The following is a 21,661-nucleotide window of genomic DNA, read 5'->3' as shown; positions in this document are numbered from 1 at the left end:
TCTCTGATGCCCACTTAACCTGAAATTAATAAGTATTACTTCACCCTTTCACCAGAAGCAGATAAAGGCATCTAATGGAAATTCTTCAGTTTTTTTTTTGTATCACAGGAAGTCAAGTTCTACTTTCCTTTTCCCTGCTCTAAGGGATGTAAGTGCAACTCACTTGGCACCTCTGTGGGTTTAGCAGAGGGGAACTGAGAGTAGAATGAGACCCAACATTTGTGTAAATATCTGTATCTGCCTCCTGCCAAACTCCTTGCTGTTACCAGGATGGACAGCACCCACTTTTAGCAATATGCTACAGGAAAAGAAGCAACAGAAATCATTTTTCAAGTTCTGAAGTTGCCCATTGACAGACCTCACAATTCCAGTAAAAGACACCTACACATGGAGAAATCAGCAACCAGTGAAAAGGTGGGTGAAAGGATCACTTATGAACAGGACATGTGATTTTGGAAGGTTTATCCAAGTAAATTAACCCAGATTACCAGGTAAGATATATAAATACATGGGAATGTTTCCAAGAGCAAGGCCTTTAGGACTCATTTACACAGAGGTCTGTGGGAGTTCTGGCCTTACCAAAACCAGTTTGGTCAGCACTGAATAATCCTGGGAAGCTCCATCATTAGTTGGGGGACAGTTGCACTCTGCACCCACCTGGGCACACAGTGGAGTGACAGCCTTCAAGGGGCCCCTCTGAGCAGCTGCAGAGACACATCTGTCCAAACCACTGCATTCCATTGCATTTTACAGCCCAGCAACACAGAGCAGACTGACAGAGTGTTCACAGGACACTGCACGTGTGCATATTTTACACACAGAATGCTGATGTGATGAAAAACAAACCACAGGAGAGCAAAATTTAAAAAAAATGTCCTAAAATGTGCATTTTATTTCATATCATTATACAATGTTTACATACAGGTATACTTTTAAAACTGCTCAAAGAAAGTGTGAAAAAAAAGTGAGGCGAATATCGGTTTAAAAATTCCTTCCCCCTTCCCCAAAATCCACACAAATAAAATACATTTTAAAAGAATCTCTTCCAAATTAATGTTTTGTCCTGAATTTATTATTTCATCTTTCATTTCAACATGAAAAATACAATCCAATGAATAGTCCAGGTGAAATGCTGACCTACACTTCTGTATTGAGCTGCAAGAACACAATTTAAAACCTGCAGAAGCCTTCACTTGTCTCTGTTGCTCACACACCTTCATTTCACTGATTTAGAAGGCACAGAAAGTCCAAATTCTCACAGATCAGTAAAATTCTGATAAAAATAAATTACTGTGCTGGATATCTCCTGACTTGTCTGATATCAAACAAAAGATTTCAGCAGAACCTTTTGTTCAAAATAGCACCATTTCCACCCGATCCCTCTTGAACACGAACCATTTCTTCTTGGGTAAAACCTGTGGTTGGCACTTGAGGTGGGTGGGACACTTTCTGCCACAGCCAGGGTTCTCCAAAGACTAAGCACACTGAATTGCTGAACTCTCTACAAAGTGTAGGTAACATTTGTGTTGGGAAATGGCACATTGAAACCAGAATGTCACGTAGCTTTAACCCGCATATGGCTTGCCCATTTCGGTGTTTCCCTGACCCCTGCTTGGTAATTTAGCATTGATGTTCTTGTGACTGTGGTGAAACTAAAATAAAAGACATGTTTATGGGGTTTCACGGCAAGCAGGTGTAAAAAAGAATAAAACAAATAATGTGGTTGCTGCTAAGAAGGTTTTTCACATGTTGTTTAACTCCAGTAAAGTTTGATCCAGCATCTGATGCATATTAAGGTTTTCTTCTTTGGCATGTGCCACTTTCTCTGTTGTGGGATTAGAAAATTACAACATGAATAGCAGTTCTTTGGAGGCACTGACTCTCAGAACATGAAGGCATGCAATCATCATTTCACTTGCAGGGTTTAGGAAGTTAAGAAATGTGCATGCTCATAAATACCAATATTCCCAGACAACACAACCAGAGAGAATTCCAAATTAACACAACAAACAGCAAGTAATGCAGGTTTAGAACTGTTTGCAGCTGCATTTATTAAGAAAATGCACTGCCAACAGAGATGCAATTCTTGCAGGTTCTGGAAGCTCTTTGCTTATAGGAATATGGGATGGTAAATGGCTTTTTTAATTACTGTTTTTTAAAGTAGGCAATAAAATAATTATTAAGCTCTTTGCAGATCCATACAATAAGTTTCATAGAATTCAGAAATGCAAAGAACAAAAAAATTAAAACTATTATCTTCTTCAGTGACCATTAAGAAATCTCTTTCTTCTAGAAAATAAATAAATTGGAAGTTAGTAGCTTTATGTTGCATGCACACTTTTATAGGACAGTCATTTCACACACTTATTTCATACAATAAATGAGCACAATGTTCTAGAGGTGCAGCCTACCAGAATCCAGTAATAGTGACTTCACACTAAGCAAACATACCTTCAAACTGATCAGCATTTTCAGGTGGAGCTCCCATGCTTTTTTTTTTATTTTTTCCCCTCAAGCCCAATTCATAGAAATGCAAAATTATCATCTCAAAGTCTCCAGACAACAAAAACAGCTGTAAATATCCTTTAAGTTGGTTTTGAAATACAGAAATATGAATCCTGGTGAGTATTTTTCTCTCATTTCTAGTAAAAATCTCAGGGCCAATTCATGTTTTCAGGTACAAGGCAGCCTGTTACTTTTTGAATATTCTCAGCAAAATGCTGTTTACTCAAGTGGAAACTATTGCACAGCCAAGAGCTCAGTGCTCCTCCAGGGCAGGTGTGCAAACACACGTAATGAAAAGCCTCATCCAGAAGAATTTTCATATTTTCCCAAGAGAAACTGAGAATTTATTCCATTAATTTACCATAAAAAAAATCAATTTCTAGGTTTCTTGCTTATTTCTACATTTACTGATTTGTTCTTAAAGGAAATTTGGAAGAAGGTGGTTTTCAACAATTTAACAGTATAGTCACACTAAAGTTTAATCCTCATTCAGTGCCAGCTTTAGTTCATTAGTGAGGCGACTGTTTTGCTCAAGTTGCTGGTAGAGTTGGTCTGGACAGGCAGCAAGCAGGTTAGAAGGGAAAAAAGAGGCAGAATGAAGACAGATTAGACAGAGAAAACATTTAAATAAGAGTTAATAAAGAAACTGGTCACATGACAGACAGTTCAGTGACACACAGAGAAACATTTTACCTTTGGTTCTAGGACTCAGTAATTAAAAAGCTACGCCAAGAACAGCTATTACAGCATAGGAAGAACTGGCTAAGGATCCTGGTGTGAGACACAAACTGAACAGGAACTGAACTGCAGCCACACTCCTACAAGTACCAAGGCCTGCTCCAGTCTCCTGCACAGTGTGTGCAAGGTTAGTTCTGTGAGTGCCATTTATTCTTTGCAAACTGTTTAAGGTGTGCTGGAACCTCATCTGTCAGTGGAGGGAGAGCAACTGCATCACAACCAGCATGAGGGACAGCAGGAGAAGGCAGGAGCCAGGTCTCACTCAGGCCATTCTTAGGGCATCTGATGGGGGAAATGTTCTTTTTGGTAGGAAAATACACTTCTGATACTGGTTATTGATATTTAGATAAAACTTTAAATTGTCCTGTTGTGCTTTGTAAGAAAACAGACCCAACACATTTGGTGAGAATGAAATGGAGGGATGGAAAGCTGTGCTGCTCAAAGACAGCCAACAGAGAGGACTCATGTTCAGACAGGACAGCCACAGCTGGGTTGTGACAGCACAGTCAGTGAGAGTTGTTCTGCAGGGTAAAAGAATGTTCCACAATGGCTTTTGACTGCCCTGTGTTCTCAGATTGTCCATATTCTCAACTGTCTAGATCCAAACTGCACTCCTGACCTCCTGATCCCAGATTATTCCCCTGCAGGAAATGACTGTTTCTGACTCTTTTCCTAACAGCTTCCACAGCAATGCTCTTCCCCTGCAGGCACTGGACACAGCAGGAGCAAAGCTGTGCAATGAGCTGGGCTGCAGGACATGCTTGTGTGGTGAGTAACTCCTCCCAGCTTCCTCCCAGCCCAAAGTCCAACAGCCAGCTCAGGAAAAACTGCACATTTCACAGCTCTCATCCTGGACCACAACAATTGGGTCTTGTCTCTCTCATCAGGATAATGTCACATAGATGTAAAAAAAACCCATCAAAACCTTAGAGTAACTAAAATTTTACTTTGTCTGGCAAAGTGTATTTAGTTGTTATTCAAACATGACATTTGAACTAAGAACTTGACACTTATCTTCACCACAGAAAACCCCTCTCTAACTGAGGCAGAGATTTACAGTATTGCTCAATGTCCAAAATGAGATTAAACCCCCGAGGTAAAGCAGGAAAGCAATTCCTGAGTGCTCAGAGAGCCCTGGATGTCCCCAGTGTGTCTGGGCTGCCCTTGGCACAGAGACAGAGCCCTGCCTGGTGCAGACCCAGCAAGGCTCAGCCCAGCCCAGCAGAGCCCAGAGCCAGCCTTGTGCTGCCACCAACAATAACCAGCCAGGAGAGGTGGCACATCCCCACCAAAGGGGACAGGAGAGGTGGCACATCCCCACCAAAGGGGACAGGAGAGGTGCCACATCCCCACCAAAGGGGACAGGAGAGGTGCCACATCCCCACCAAAGGGGACAGGAGAGGTGCCACATCCCCACCAAAGGGGACAGGAGAGGCGCCACATCCCCACCAAAGGGGACAGGAATGCTGAACACCCTGCAGTGAGAAACCACACAGCTCTGGGGAGGCAGGTTCACTGCAGCAGGACCAGCCAGGAACTGGGTACACACTGCACTGCCCTTCCCAGCACTTTGCCATCCTACAGTGCACAGGGCTGATCATGTCTGAGTGACAGAAAAGGGAAAACTTCACTACTGATGTTCAGAATTACTGTGTTCAAAGCTGCCAGGTTCCTACAGTGGATTTTGCTTTTTTAAAAGTTTTTCTTAAGAAATAACAGTATTACAAGGAATTGAGGGAAAAGCACCCCTGGCTAACACAATGAACCAAAATATGCAACGAATTAAGGAGCTGAAGTTACTGTAGCATAATCTATCCTGGCTCAGTTGACAAGTGACAGCTGACCACATCCCCCACAACTCCTGCATTTGTGAGGTTAACCAGGTCAGTCTCAGTCACTCTGTATCTGGTTAAGCTTCACAGCCAGCACTCTGGTCTCCAGCTGCACTCACACAGTGCACAGACCACTCACTGCATCCCACCTGGTGAGGAGGAACTCACTGAACCCTGGGATGTAACTACCTGTGACTGCTGATACACATCCTGTCCTTGGGCTTCTCCCCACAGCCAGCAACAACAGCATGTGTCATGGCACAGAAAACTGGGATATGCCAAAGTCACCCAGGGATGCTGGGGGGAGATGATGCATCCATTTGTAAGCCTTATTTGGAAAACAAGTTTTGGGGAAGGAGGAAAATCTAGTCTAGACTGTCTTGCTGAATAATCTTGAAGCTGAACAACAAAGACATATTTACATGATTCTACAAGTTAAAAACTACAGTTCAGCTATAATGAGTTTGTTTAGCTTTGGTGACTTAGGAACTTTAGCAATAGATAGAGTGACAGGCATCAATCCAGTTTAAACTGACCCACTTTAATGTGAAATGGAAAATAACTTCTTTCACTGTAATGTAAATGAAGTTAAAATAAGGGAATAAACTTCCTACTTGCAAATAACTACCAAAAGAAGAGCAAGGTGTCAGTATTTAATGCTTCATCCTTAATCAGGCACTGCCAAATCAGGGGAAAGCCAATGTTCAGGCTTTCAAACCTGAAATCCATGATGTTCCACTTTGCAGCAAAATTATTTCATTAATTGTAGTATAATCATGAGAGTTTTCCTGCTCAAGTTCTGAAACACTCCTGGTGAGTCTGCAATTCAAACTGACAAGTCTGAGCCAGGCACAAGAACTGAAAACTACTGAAACCTCCCTGATGAACTTCCAGTCCTATCATATCACTCAAGAAAAATGTTTCTTGGAAACTCCCAAAAGTTAACAAGCAACACATTTGCTGAATTACCTGAAGGTGAAAGAGAGAAAACTTTTTTGCAAAACAATTCAAGGATTATTTTTGGATTAAAAAAACCCCCAGAATTAAAAATTTTTGATATTGTCCCTTTAAACCTGTCTCATTTAAGTTAATGAACAAAAACACACTTACATGAAGACTAGAAGTCTCCAGCACTAAGACAGTAGAAAATTTCAGATTTTAAAGTGAAAAATCTGGTGTCAAGGATGTAACTGTTCTCTCAGCCACGTTCTCATGACCAAGTGACCCCAAAAAAGAAGGTTCTTTGCAGATTTTGGCCTAACAGTAACAACTGGAAAAAATCCCATTACATCTATTTGACATTTTATCTGCATCATATATTGAGAAAAACTAAGATAATAACAAATAACTGGTTGGTTTTGACACCCAGGGTAATACTCTCATCCCACAGACTGCTGTCACTGGCTTGGCATTGTCAACATTCAGGCAAAAGTGTTTGCAGATAAAAATTGAAAACACAAAATAAAAATTAAATCCCTAATGGCAAAAAAAGCACAATTTTTATTAAGAACTTAAATAGTTACTTAAATAAAAGGCAAGGGAATAGCAAAAGGGATACAGCTGGGATGTTTATTTTACATTGAGAAATGTAGTTTCTGTACAGCAGAGCACAAACAGAGCATGTTCTGAGACAGGTGTAGAGAAGAGAGGCAACTAAGCTAGAAGACAGGACAATGAACCCATGAAACATCCAAAGCCTGGAAAGATGGTTTATCCAACTCGATGAGGATGTCTTTGGAGAAGTGAAGCAAAGAAAATTATCTGCATGAAAAGAAAAAGTGAGATAAGGGAGAAAATGAAAAAAGGTGCAGTAAAGACTTCCAAAAAAGCAGCAACTGCAGAGCAGAGCCCAACATGCTGAGAGACTATACTAGAGAAACAGCACACCATGCTGGGACTGGAATGTCCTCATGTACCAGCAGAGCACAATTTAAAGTCTGTTTTTCATTTAGAAATATCCCAAATTGAAGAAATACTGTAATTGCTGTACACAGAGGAGGAAAAAAAGAGATCCATTTGCTTGATAAGCCACTGAGCAAAAGCATATGGTGGGAAGGAATTTAAAAACAAAAAATAAACTCGAAGCACACAAAGCAGATGACATTAGACCTCTACTAAAATGTTGGTGGAGAGAGGGAGGAAAGGGACAGACATAGGGATGAAAAAATGCTAAGGAAAAAACACAACATATGGGTGCACACAAAATACATTTCAAGCTGTGAGCAAACCTTATGCCTTGTGGAAACATGCCAGGTTCAAAAAAGAAATGCTGGGACTTAACACTGCAGCTCCCAAGCACTGGAGAGCCCCAGCCCCTACTCTGCCCCATGCCAGCTGCCCAGGGGTCATGCCAGTGCCAGGTGGGGACGTGGATGCCCAGCTGACCTCTGTTCAGTTCTGCTCCATGGAGCAAGGGTCAGGTGTGTCACACACTGCAGGGCACACCTTACAGCTGATCACCCTCCTGCTTTCCTGCCACTCTGCTTTTCTCCTTATGACTTACCACGTTTTTTGGTATATTCAAATTAAATTACTACCACTACCCAGAAAATATGCAGAAGAAATCTATAAATCAATTGGGACTTTTATGGGTTTAATGACAAAGTGTTTTAAATCAATTTCCACTCCTGTAATTTAGTGATAACAGCTGAAATTTTTGGAGCAGTTAGAGAAATTTAGACAACACTTTCCACTGTCATTAATAAATAGAATACAGCCAAATCTAAATTTCTCTGACATTTTTGTAGATACTCTGGCAGAGCAAAATTGTGACAGCAGGCAGAAGGATACACTCTGAATGCAACACATACCAAGGCAATTCTCTTTGGTAAAATGAACATGATGGGCCTGGTAGATAATGTTTGAACAGAAGTGAACTGAGAGGATAAACAGAGCTACAAACAAAGGGCAACCACAGGACACAAGGATTGCAGACGCTGAATGAAAGAGTAACCACAAGCTTACAAAATCACCATGAGTATTTACCAGGCTAGGCACAGCACTCACCCCCTCTTTGCCACGGTAAAGAAATTGTTCATGGTATTTTGTACACCTAGACAAGCTAAAGGAGTGAGTCCCACTACAGAGGGGGATCATCTCCCAGGGTTGGCACTGTGCAATCAGTGAGGGCAGGGGAGAAGCAGCAGCAGGCACAGAGGGGCAGGACATTTACATGGAGGTCATATCATTGAGAGCGTGGTCCAGCTCCTCACTGATGGCTTTGTACTTCAGTTTCTGAGCATACAGCTCATCTATGGTGCCCCAGGGAAGGCACGGGTGTGCAAGGGAATGGAGGTGACCATAGGATGGAAGGTGCAGGTGGTGGTGGCAGGGGATACCATCCAGAAGCCACAGGAAAAGGGCAGAGCACAGAAAGGAGTGTTGGGACAGACAACATGAAAGAAAATGATAAAATTAGAGAGTAGAAATACCAGTAGTGAACAGTTCTGTGTGACAAGGTCATTAACTGCACTGCCAGTGAGGCAACGTGTGATACAGAGAAAACCAAGGAAAGAAAGCATACAAGGGGAAAAAAAAATCCACATTTTGCTGTCCTATATTTTTGTTTTAATGCACATTAGGAAGGCACACAGGAGCTAGGGAGAAAAAGATCCAAAACCAGGGCTCAAGGAGGACGCTACCATTTTCTACCACTATTTTTGCAAACCACTCTGGTTTCTGTGATGGCATAAACTCAGCTTCTTACAGCAATTTTTGTTCCTTCTAAACACTTATCTTTCTTCTCTGCTTCCTTCCTGAGTCAGTAACCATAAATTTTCAGCAGCTACCCAGGCATTTCATAGCCTTCATGCAGAATTCAGCCTGCCACACCAAGCAATTAACCTTCTTAAAATCCTAGACTTAGTGTAATGCATCTAAATAGTAACCTCCATATAACTTCTAATTACAAAGCCCTACTGAATTATTTTCTCTGGAGGCAGGAAGCACATTCTACCACTCTGCTCTAGTTCTGACAGATTTATCAAAACCTTACAACAAACTCTCTGAAGTTAAATAAGCTTTCTGATTATGTGTACAATCTATTAGGTTTACTGAAAACCAGCAACTGGTCTATGTCACAAAATGCCTGCCCTGACCCACACTTGTCACAATAATAAATTAGGTTAACTTGCTACATTCCTAATTATTGCAAACATAACACAGCTCTTCATCAGCTTTTTAGTAAGTTGATAGTAACACTTACCATCTGATCATTCACCCTACACATTTATATGCCTCCAAGTAGAAGAGTATAAAGCAAAAAAATGAAAAGAGTCTTGAGAACATGAGAGAAAAAGGAATAGGCAAGAGCAAAACACTTCACCTGAAGTTTAAAAGTTTCATCTGGAAAATGTTTTGCCTGTTTTACTCTTTAGGCAGACCCATTTATATAAGTGGGACAAGCCCAGCCAGTAGAATTGGGTAATGAAAAAAAAACAAACCCAAACAACACCCCTGCAATCCCCAACAGCAGAATAAGAGATATGTATTTCTATAATAAGTAAAAAAACTAAAGCCCATACCTTCTAGATCATCAATGCTCTTCTCCAGCTTGGTTACTGACCTCTCAGCAAACTCAGCACGGGTCTCAGCCTGAGGTCAAGACAAAGACAGGCTGCTTCAGCAAACACACACAGTACTCAGGAACAGTGCAGCAACAACCCAAATGAAGAAAAAAGTACAAGGAGAGGAGGTAAATATAAGGCTAATATATATTAATTTTTGGAAGAGATACTTAGCACTAAACTGTTTCCAAAACGGTGTGTTCACTCTTAAAGCAAAGTGATGTTTACATTAAAAGAAACAAAGGTGCATTGGAAGACATGTTGCAAAGAACAGCTCTAATTTTACCTCCTTCAGTTTGTCAGTCAGGACTTTAATCTCCTCTTCATATTTGTCTTCTTTCTGTGAGTACTGTAATTAGAAAGAGGATCACTGGTATTAGACTGGGTATTCTAAATATACCAAAAAACCCACAGTTGAAACTCTCTTCTAATAAATCATGTGTACACAAGAAATAATAAGGGTAAAACAATTCATTCCAGTTACAAGACTGTGTTAATGCAGTTTATTACAAGAGTCAAACTTCCCTTGAGATACACTGCAGTGTAATATGGTGAGAACTCTGAGCAGAAATTAGTATTACACTTTTAAAGAGGAGTATTGTTTGGAGAATTGACTGTCAGCACACAGAGCCAGTCTGAGGGTAATTCTATTAATAATATTTAATCCTGTCAGAGGTTTCACAGAACTTGGGGCCAAATAAGGGCCAAATATGAACTGAGTAGTAAGTTCAAATGCTTCTACTGACAACAGCCCTGCTGAAATGCTGCAGTGACCAGGATATAAGGAACCCCCACAGGCCAGGTGACAAGGTAAGGGACATGTTCTCACATAAGTCTCTATCCTACCTTCTCAGCCTGAGCCTCCAGCGACTTCAGGTTGTTGGTCACAGTTTTCAACTCCTCTTCAAGCTCAGCACATTTGCTGTTATTTCGGAGGGAAGGCAGGAAAGGGGCGGATGGAAGATTCAGTCAAGCAAAAGAAACAGAAGAAAATAGAGGGAAGAGATAGAGAAAAATGAAAACAATTCCAGGGCAAAAGGACGGCCTCAAAAGCAGCTGATCCATCACAGATTCAAAGCAACTCTTTGTGATGCCAAATGCCGTTTCAAGAGCACATTAAGACGATGACCAGACACAAATTTATCTACAGCCCTTGGCTTACACAGAAATATTTACAGAGCTTTTACACGTGAGACAGTTCAGCTTCTTTTGGCTGCACAGGAGGTCAGTTTAAAGGTAAAAATAAATAAATAAACAAAAAATAGAGACCAAAGAAAACCACCAAAGCAAGATGCAAAGAGTGAAGGGCATAGCAAGGACTTGTTACTACTGAGTGAGCTAATGGGCTATGGAAGCTGAAAGACTCGGGTTGCAGTTAAACCTCAAAACTGTTCATTAGTCTCAGTACCTTATCCTCGGCAGCCATTAATGCTTTCAAGTTCTGATCCATTACTCTTAACTGTTCTTCCAGCTGTCGGACTTGGCTGTTAGTGAACACATGAAATGCACAAAAGCCATTCACAAAATCAGTGTGCAGGTACAGCATGCAGTGACAACACACACACATAAATACAACAGTCACCTCAGCGGCGACCATCGCGCAGAATGAGCACAACACAGCCTGGAGCTGAACACACGGTGTGCTGCCAAACGTTTCATGCTGTTATAGTCACCCTGTAGCACCTCACACACTGGGGCAGTGCAACACTTACCTTTCTGACAGCTCAGCACGCTCCTCAGCACGCTCCAGGTCGCTCTCAATGATCACCAGCTTACGAGCCACCTACAGGAAAAGGCACTTGACAGTCAGGGATATGACGTTCTGCAGCACAGGTCACCTCTTTCCAGACCCTACAGAGCAGGGGGCTGGGCCTCTGCTCATTTTTTCAATTAACACAAGTTTTGATTACGTGGCAGCTTATTCACTTGAGTCTTAGTAATCTGACATTTTTCAAGATCTCTTTCATTCACCAGAGGGTATTTTCAAAATAGTTTTTTTTCCCCTAAGAGCCCTGGGAATACTCTCAATCATTCTAGTGCAGAGATCTAAGCACAGATCTCCTGTCACCTTGTCCCCTGAGGTATCCAGGTGCCCATTTTTCCTTCCACAGCTGTGCACAGTGGTATTTGTGAACTTCTGAACTTAAAGGGCAAAGGTGGAAAAAAACCCCCAACCATACAGGCACAGCCTCCTGGACTTTGGACAGAGATGAGCTGCACTCAAGGACTGACCTCTTCATACTTGCGGTCGGCCTCCTCAGCAATGTGCTTGGCCTCTTTAAGCTGGATCTCCTGGATTTCCATCTTCTCCTCATCCTTCTGGGCTCTGTTTTCAATGACCTTCATGCCTCTGAAAGACGTGAAAAACAGGAAAGGCAAGGTTCAGGTCAGTTTATCTCCAGCTCTGCTACAAGTGGAGTGAGATTTTCAGACAGCTGTGTTAAGGTGAACGAAGCACATCAGACATTTGAGGCTTCACACCACAGGTCTAGTCCCGTGCACTTCCATTTCAGAAGTTCAAGGAGCAAAACATGTCTTAGGAAGAAAGTGTGATTTGTTTAGCTCTTCACCACAGTTCAGCTGCACTGTCCTTTTTCCATTTTAAATTGAAGGGAAACTCATCTTATAGAAAGGTGAATAAAGGGTCTTGCTTCTAAAGACCTAATGGGATGACTGAAAACATCTGTGCTTTTACACTCATCACAGAACAGCACGTTACAGCCCTTGTAGGACTGACAAGAATCATGTTTATGGGCCAGACTCCCCTGAGTTTTGCCATGTCAGAGCTCCAGAACACTGAAACTCTCTGTGCTCTGCATAAGCAAAATTTAACTCCTTCATAACAGGGAACATTGTGTGCTGCACACTTGACTCAAATCCTCAAAGTGTTTCAAAACATACTTTGAGTCTCTGGTGTTTTTCTTTTCAACAGGCTGTGTAGTTAGTGAGGTTGACATACATATGCAGAATATCTGGGCTTCTTTCATGATAAAAGGTATTATCACAGGTATAAAATACAGTTTACAGAAGAGAGAAGATCTTCTGAAGTCACAAATCTTGAGTTCTTAACTTACATTATGGACTTTTGGAAATCTGAAGGGAATTATCAGTCTCTCCTTTGCTCACTCTCATGTACCTATCTTGCCAACAGGAGAATCAAAGCTTCTTCCAGAACATTCCTGCTCTCCAGGTGAGATTTTCTACCCACAATGAACTCAAGAATTGCCCAACAGCACAAGAGTACCTTAAGAAGTTGTCATTCCAACAGAGAAATCTGGGCTCAGTCAACCACTTTTCACAGGATGTGACCTGATTCATCAAAGGGCCTGCACCGCTTTAATCTCATTTTTACAACTGAAGAAGAATGCAAGCCTACATATTGTGGACATTCCTTTAGACAAGCTGTCCCATGTACGCAAAGGAAGAGCAGATTACACACGTTCAGAGACATAGGAGTGGTTTAATTTACTGCCCTAACACACCCTGGCAATTAAGATCTTTGTCATAAGGGTAACCATCCATTCAAGAGTGGCCCCACCCACCTTTCACTCTCATCTGCAGCCTTCTCAGCCTCCTCCAGCTTCTGCAGGGCAGTGGCCAAGCGCTCCTGAGCCCGATCCAACTCTTCCTCAACCAGCTGGATGCGTCTGTTCAGAGAAGCCACTTCGCTCTCAGCCTAAGCAGAGGAAGAACAGAAATTAGTTCATAATAAGGCACACATCATCTCCTGTAAGATTGTCCCATTTACCTGCTACTGCCGTTTCACAGCACTTCCATATCTCCTGACTTCATCCACTAAAAAATCCACACACATGGATGTACATGCCCTCATTGAATTGTGAAGCTCTTGCTCAACAGAGGAAAAAGTGATTAATGTGTCCTTTCAATGAAGCACTTTAAGGACTGTACAACTTGTACTAGAAGGAACTGCACTGGAAGAACTATGCATCGTTACCTGAGTATTTTCTGTTATTGTATTTGCAGACATTAATTACAGACCTCCCCTTTTTTTTTTGTTAAATCAACACAAACCAATTTCGTGATGTTTCTGTTATCCCAAATCCTTTATTTGTGACCTTTCACTTCTTTTGCTAAGAACTGCCACAACATTTCCTGCAGTTCCGTAAGAAGGGTTCAGTGTAAACATACAAAAATCCCCCTAGATCAGCATTTGCAATGACACAGCTGACACAGAGAGAGCATGAGAACATTTAAGAAGTGCTGCAGTACTCAAAGTTTTGTTCATAGGCAAACTATGCAAGAGCTGATAAAAAAGGCATCAGCAGAGGCTGCACCTCAGAAGGGCCCTGGTACAGGCAACAATCACTTAAAACACCTTTTTCTTTTAGTTTTTTTTTCCCCATAATGCCATCCTCCATCTTCCTCTAAATTTGCCTCTCTTGCATTACCTGTTCACTTAATCTTCTGTATAACACTTCCAACTCATCTGCCTCTTATCATTACAAGCTCTTACTTCTCACATCCTCCAACCTACCCTTGCTCAAGTGGCAGAGTGAGTTCTGTAACAGCCTTCTCGTGGTAACCTCATTATTAAACTTTCTTTAACACTGTATTAAGCACAAAATATATATATAAAGGTCATTATTCTAAAAAGTTAATTACTTCTGAGAATAACACTCTTAATTAGTACTGAAATTTAATGTACATGGGAGATACATATACTATATATGAACAAGAATACATCTGAATTTCCTACGATGTCTGGTTGAGGAGGGAACCAACTCTCTAGTAAAAGTAGATACCAAAAGTATCAGTTTGGTACTTTTTCTTTTCTAACCAGAGGTAGCTGGACACAGTTAGCTGCAGTGAAAATTTTGCTGTACATAACAGAAGGAAGAGTAACTTACAGATCAGACAAGCAAATCTACCTTTGACAATACAGTAACAATGCCCTGCTAGAATGACTAACACAAAAACTGGGAAGCAAATATGTCTTTGAACATTAATATGTACTGGCAGTGAATACATAGAAGCAGAAAAGACCTCATCCTTAGAGATCCACATTAATCCAAATATAAATATTTAGCTATGCAATCATGCAGTACTACTCCAAACCTGTATTTTTGGACTTCAGGCTTTAAATAGTAAGATTATTTTAGCTTTCTGAATTAAGAAAGAAAATAATATTTCATAAATGTTACTTTGGAAGTTTGTAATGTTACAAGTTAATTATTATCATGTCAGGACTCCTCATCATGATAAGAGCATACACTGTGCTTCGAAAACAGGGTGAGTAAAGTTCAAGCTTTCACTTCCTGCTCCAGTAACTCACTAAGGATTTACCAACCAGCCTTATATGGCCCAAGTTATTCTCCTGCAGAGCAGGACTTCTCTCCTTATATGGCAAGGCAGGAAAAAACCCCAGTGACACTCAGGGCACTCCCACAGCTACCAGTCAAACACAACCTCCTGCCTTCGGATCCCACATACTTTCCCAATGAGAGATGACGTGGGTAAGTTACCATCGGGTGCTAATTGTTACTGTTGTAAGGGAAATTCGGTTTTTCAGAAGAAGGAATTAAAATGCATTTTGATAATGGGATTACTGACAGCCCCTTGAGATGCATGCACTGGAAACAGAACAGATTCTTTTTCAAGGCAATGGCTGCTAATCACAGTCCTAAAACTTCTAACAATCTGGTATAACAATCAAGAGCTGTAGGCTGTGATATGTTTTGGCCACAGCTTCAGCTTCTTCATTGTTTGCGTATCTGTACCTTGCACAGGAAGAACACAAACTCACAGAACAACCCTAGCTGGTCACATGCTATACATGTAAGGATTGCACTAAGGGAAGGGTGAGAGTCACACCTCAGCTCTCCTGTCGCCTTGCTCTCAGAGCCTCCCTCCCTGAGCATGCACAAATACAGCTGCAACAATAAAAAACCCCACTGTAAAAAAGGCACACACCTACACGTGCCCGGGAGTTCAGTTTTCTACCTTCACTGACCCCTCCAAACAAAAATGTAAATACCATGCAAATTCCCTCTGCAGAATTCCACATCATCCACATAAACCAACTCCAGGGAAGAGACAAACATTAACCTTTGGGTCCTTTATAGCATTGCAGCTGAGCTCTTAAGGGAAGACTCCACCAGCAAGCTACAATCACTTCTCCAGCACTATCCCTTCTGCCACAAAAGATATAAACAGCAAAGCTTCCCATTTCAATAGAAATCCCTTAATGTGTTGTTGAGAATGTGTCACTGAAAGTAGGAAAATTGGTTTCCTTTGCTCCACCAAACTTACAAATTGAGTGCAAGTTTTTCTAAAGGCAGAAACTTATGAAACAAGTTAATGACTGTGACATGGTCCTTCACTGAAAAAAATTGAAATGCCAAGTGATCTGCAAGAATGCAGCAGTTACACAAGCTAAGTAGCCATATTTTGCTCTGTAAGGAGGATCACCTGCAAATAATCAGGATGCTCTTCCTTTGAACTTGCTGCCCAGAATGTGCAGAAAGCCCCACATTATAAGGAAACCAAATAATCGCCATTTTTTCTATTGCAATAAACCACGCAGGAAATTTGTTATTTTGCTTCCCTTTTACACAACCACTGAAGACATTAAACTGCCTCAAAGGACAGTGCACATTTTACAGCAGGAAACAGTAACTTACAGCTGCTCCAAGGTCAGAGGCAAGGCAAACAACAGCCCTATCAGGTTTTTTTGCTGGGTCTGGCACCCATAACTACATCTCCCTGCTGTGCCAGCCTCTGCTGCTCACACCTGATCTGGTCTCTGCTGTTCCCTTCCCGTCCCAGCGAGCAGCGCTGAGCAGCCACACGCACTGCAGCTGTCGGTGACCGGGGCCATCCCACCACGCTGCTCTGCGCCAGGTGCTGGGGCCAGCGCGGGGTCAGCGCCAGGTACGGCACTGCCCAAGTCGCCACGCTCCTTCCCACGGGCGGGCTCGCTCGAATAGCGACAGAGAGCTAACTGGGGGCTTGTGGGGGGAAAAATAAACCATAAAAGCTTGCTCAGAACCTGGTGCAAAGCACCTCATCTCCAGCACCTCACCTGCATTCAGCTGTGCGGGGCGGACCGGGGGCTGTCCGGGGGACTATGCAGGGACTGCTCGGGGGGATGCCCGGGGGCTGCTCGGGGACTGTCCAGGAACTGCTTGCAGGGCTGGCCAGGAACTGCCCGGGGGTTACCCGGGGGCTCCCCAGGGGGATGCTCGGGGGCTGCCCGGGGAGGACATGGCCGTGCTGGTGGGGATGGCGGCGAAGGCAGGGCCGTCCCCGCCCGGGCAGCACCGCGGGGCCGAGGGACCCCCGCCCGCTCCCCCCGCTCCGGGCCGTACCTCTTCCCGCAGCGCCCGCTCCTGGTCCACCTCCCGCTGCAGCCGTCCCGCTCGCTCCTCGGCCGCGTCCGCCTGCTCCTGCAGGCTGCGGATCTTCCTGCGCACGGCCTCAAGCGAGCTCATCGCCGCCATGCCCTGCCCTGCCCGGCCCGGCCCGGCCCTGCCCGCCCCGCCCGCAGCAACGCCGCGCCCGCCAAGGCCCCGGAAGTGTCTCCGCGCCCAGCGCCGGGGCGGGGCCGCACGGCGGGGAGCGGGCGGGATGGGGATGGGCCGGGGAGCCGATCGGCCGGGGATGGACGGGCCGGGGAGCCAGCAGGGGATGGGCCGGGCATGGCATGGACCGTGGCTGTGCCGGTTCCGCTCGGGACGGACCCACCGGGGCTGTACCGGCGCTGTCTGTGCCGGTCCCGTACCGGGGTTATATCGGTGCCGTACCAGTCCCATACGGGTCCCGTACCGGCGCTATACGGGTTCTATACCGGGGCTATACCAGTCCCGTACCGGTCCCATACGGGTCCCGTACCGGGGCTATACCAGTCCCGTACCGGCGCTATACGGGTCCCATACCGGTCCCGAACCGGTCCCATACGGGTCCCGTACCGGTGCTGTCTATGCCGGTCCCATACCGGCGCTATACGGGTCCCATACCGGGGCTATACCAGTCCCGTACCGGTCCCATACGGGTCCCGTACCGGGGCAATACCAGTCCCGTACCGGCGCTATACGGGTCCCATACCGGTCCCGTACCGGTCCCATACTGGGGCTATACCAGTCCCATACCCGTCCCACACCAGCGCTGTCTGTGCCAGTCCCGGTGCACGCTGGGGCAGCAGCGCCCCCTGGCGGCGAAGCGGGCAGGGCCCCGCGGGTCGGACCCGCACCCGGACCCGCACCCGGACCCGGACCCGGACCGGGCTCACAGCCGGGTCGGGACACGGGCTGGGACCCAAAACTTTCCCCGCCTAAACCGCCCCAATATGAGCGTAGTGAAACTACACCGAGCAACCCGCCAGCTGTGCTGCTGCTGCTCCCAGCCCGGCCCCCGAGTCATGGGCAGGGAGCGGGGGCTGCAGGGCCCCCTCCCAGGTGCGGTGGCCCCGGGAATGTGCCTGGATTTTGGGAGATGAGTCACAACACGAGGGAAGATTTCCTCATCCCCCCGCAAGGCGAGTCCAGCCCAGGGACTGGCACTCCCTCCATGCCCGTGCCTTTTTCCTAAGGCTTGGAACTATCCAAACTAGTAGGGCAAATACTGGGTCAACTGCAATGGCCCAAAGAAACACTGCTTTGCCAAAAAATAAACATGTCCTTAAAATGTCAGACGTATTCTATGCATACAAATAAATGCAGCATTTACCTCAATGAATACAAGCCAGACACTCTCCTACCCTCCACCTGAGGGAAGACTGTAAGTAAAATTGCTCTCAACAAGCCTCCAAATGCTGCTTTCCAGCAGGGGAAAATGGCATTGGGATCAGTTAGGGAGATCCTTAATTTCAGAGCAGGAATCTAGTGGCATTTCTCCTGCCTTCACCCTAGGCAAGCTATTTCTAAATAGTCTGCATACTTTTCCTTATAAGGAATATCTCCCCTGGATCTATATGTGGTTCCTCTGAACAAGTTAAATAAACGTCCTGCTAGGGAGCTGCCTCTCCTCCATGGCAGCCATGCATAGCACACAGACATCTGATCCACATTATCCACAAGCCCCTCTCCCCTGTTCCTATGCATGCTTCTGTTTGCTAACTTCTTGAGTCCTCTTTCACAGCCATACTACTTAATCACCATACTGAAGCTAAACTTTTTTTTATCCTTTCCTCCTGTTAGAAGTAAAATAAGACAAAAGCACGTTGTCCTTCATGTGGAGTTGTTTGTAACATTTCCCCTTCCATAAGTATCCTTCCTCCCCCTGAAATACTGTGCTTGCTTCATCTGGGGCAACTCCTTTGTATTATGGTTTGAGGTTGATGTTTAAAGCTGAGCCATAGGAACAGGAGGGTCATTGCTTTGGTAATACTGTAGTTTCACCTACTCCTGTCATTCAGACCTGAGATCTACTCAGAGAGAATCAACTTGTCCAACAGCAGCAATAGAGACCAGGACCTTAACTTTAGAGAAATACACTCTTTTGGCTCCCTGCATGCAATACATTAAATGCATGTCAGGGGCAGACAGGTGGGTGGGATGAGGGCCTGGGAGAGGCACAAGCTCCTGCCTTATTACCATATAAAGTGCTGAGCTATATATATCTCCCAGCTTGCTCCCAAGATTGCTGTCCTCTGAACTGCAAGACTACCAAGTATCATCTTCCAGACAATTTTAGGTCATGCAAGACTGAACTTTTCTTTGACAAGTGGAACAGTTCCACTGATTTCCAGGCAAAAAGCCCCAACAACTAGGAGAGAACCTTTATCTCAGGGATCAGTGAGCCAAACTAGTATCTAGCAGCAGTTCTAACACATGCATGCCTAGGAAGAGCGCTCTTGAAGACAGAACTAGCAGCCCTTGCTCTTCAGGATCTCCTTCTCCTGGATCTACTTGCCATTAACTCTCTGATTCTGTTTCACTATCAAGACAGTGTAGTTCCAGCCTGAGCCGTTTTCCCCATTACCCAAACAGATAAATCACCCTTTCTTTACTTTCACATCTAGAGCAGCAAGTACACATAAAAAGCACATGTCAAGTGAGCAGAAACCCAATCAAATGCCTCTGACAGTGTGCAAACCTCATGCAAGGAGGCAGTGCTGTGTTTCCCATCCCCTGCCCAGGAGATGCCCAGACTCTGCCATCAGCAAAGCTTTGGCATTCTGTTTGGTTGGAGTCCTGGCTGTCCTGGGCAAAGGGAGCGTGTGGTTTCTCTGCTGGGCTTGTGGTGAAAGGGATGGGGGTAACTTACATCTGTGGCCTTTTTGTCAGCCAGTTCCAACTTTTCCTGTGCATCTTTAAGGGACTCGGAGTATTTGTCCAGCTCATCCTCAGTGCCCTTCAGCTTCTTTTGTAGAGCCACCAGCTCGTCCTCCAGCTGTGATACGGGTGGAAGGTGGTGCAGAGGGGAGGGCGGGCAAAAGGTGCAGCAGGCAACGTGATCGTGCAAAGGGAGAAGTGCAGGTGCAGAAGAGACAGAGAAGGACAGACGGACAGAGAGAGAGAGAGAGGAGAGACAGTTAGATTCTCTTTGCTTGTGGCAAGGGCACGATACCTTGGCAGCATTCTCCTCTGCGGAGAGGAGGCTGTCCTCAGACTTGTGTAGCTCTTCCAGCACTTGGTCCCTTGTATCCTCCGTCACATGCAATTGCTTTTCCAATTGCACAATGTCATCCTCTAACTAGGTGCACAAGAGGAAATACAACGCAGAAATATGTTTCTCTCTGGGCTTAGAAAAGTGGCAAATTAACTTATAAATACCTCTCCCTTCCCCCCTCCTCCTTCAGGATCTCCCAGGAACGTGCAAACAGTCGAATAAAGCCCCAGATGTAAAGGAGGGGGGTTGGAGGACAGGAAAATGGGACATGCATCTGGAGGTGAGTGGGGAGCTGGACACCTGGAATCGGACAAGTCTGCTGGGTGATGCTGGGGCAGCCGAACACAGTTTTAAGTGTCCTTAGCCAAATCGCAGCACGTCTGTGTCTTGCTAAGGAGATGCTCGAGGCAGCCTCTCCAGGCCGTGCCCGGTGACAAAGGCACGGCGGCCACGCGGCTGTCCCAAGGCCCCGCTCCGCGGGGGGAACGGTGGGAACGGGGCGGGGAACGACCTCCCACCCGGCCCCGGGGACCCTCCAGCCAGGGGCTGCCAGGCTGTAACTCTGCCTTAGGAAATGTTCAACCAGCTCTGCAGGGCGCGGGGGTGGAATACAGTAAGGTATGAGGCTGGGGGAGAGAGGAGGAGGAGGGGAAAAGAGAGAGGAGCCGTCTGGAACAAGTCGCGCCCCGGCGCTGGCTGCGCCCGGCCCTCGCTGCAGACCTGCTTGCTTCTCTCCTCCGCTGCCTTCTTGTCCGCCTCGGCTTGCTCGGCCCTGTCCAAGGCGTTCTCCTTGTCCAGCTTCAGCATCTGCATCTTCTTCTTGATGGCATCCATGGTGGCGGTGGCTTAGGGCGCGTCCCCGCGCGAACTGCTCCCGAAAGCAAACCTTGCGAAGCTGCGGGACAGCCCCGATGAGGAGCTGCGGGACGGCGAGGCTGGTCCGTGCGGGACGGGGCGCCGGCCGAGTGCAAGCGGCAGGCAAGGAGCGCCTCACAGATATGTACTTTCCCAGGGGGCTGACTGCATTCCTCAAGACATCCAATACTTTTTTGGAAAGGGCTTTTTTTTTTTTCTCCCTCCCTCCCTCCTCCTTCGTCCCTACCCCTTTCCCTCTCTCACTGCCCCCCGGCTTTTTTTGGGAAGCGCAGCCCTCCCATTCGCTGCCGCCTGCCATTTGACCGTACATATGACTATATAAGGGATGCGATGGGCGAGGTAGGGCGGGGGAGCAATTTGTTCCCATTTCCAAATAGGCAGGACGGGACGTTTCGCTGCTACTCCTGGGAGGAAAAAAAAAAACAACTTAAAAAAAAGGACAGCAAGCGGGAGCGGAGGGGGCGGAGGAGCCGGACCGAGGGGTGGGGGACACCAGGGCCGAGGGCTGGGGGACACTAGCCCAGTCTTAGCTGTTCCCGCCCGTGGAAATCCGTCTGATCCGCGGCGGGAGCGCGG

At 45.5% G+C, this 21,661-nt stretch overlaps 1 protein-coding gene across 26 annotated transcripts; it reads right to left on the bottom strand.

The window, feature by feature from the left end:
* Positions 1–861: 861 nt before the first annotated feature.
* Positions 862–21,275, bottom strand: TPM1 (tropomyosin 1). Of its 26 annotated transcripts, XM_071568287.1 has the most exons (11): positions 20,930–21,271; positions 20,168–20,293; positions 19,865–19,990; positions 13,183–13,316; positions 11,873–11,990; positions 11,353–11,423; positions 10,487–10,562; positions 9,927–9,989; positions 9,599–9,668; positions 8,082–8,326; positions 6,751–6,836 (listed from the first exon to the last, which is right to left on the bottom strand). In XM_071568287.1, exons 1-10 carry the CDS (start codon positions 21,041–21,043, stop codon positions 8,244–8,246), a joined length of 981 nt encoding a protein of 326 aa, XP_071424388.1. In that variant the 5' UTR covers positions 21,044–21,271; the 3' UTR covers positions 6,751–6,836; positions 8,082–8,243. The 26 variants fall into 26 exon arrangements, with proteins under 26 accessions (XP_071424373.1, XP_071424385.1, XP_071424381.1 ...); XM_071568285.1 differs by lacking the exon at positions 19,865–19,990; XM_071568282.1 differs by lacking the exons at positions 10,487–10,562; positions 19,865–19,990 and adding an exon at positions 11,049–11,124 and having other exon boundaries at positions 20,930–21,269.
* Between the last annotated feature and the right edge of the window lie 386 nt (positions 21,276–21,661).

This window comes from Pithys albifrons, chromosome 13 (genome assembly GCF_047495875.1).
Source record: "Pithys albifrons albifrons isolate INPA30051 chromosome 13, PitAlb_v1, whole genome shotgun sequence".
Classification (NCBI taxonomy): domain Eukaryota; kingdom Metazoa; phylum Chordata; class Aves; order Passeriformes; family Thamnophilidae; genus Pithys; species Pithys albifrons.
This window is presented reverse-complemented; position numbering and strand designations above follow the sequence as displayed.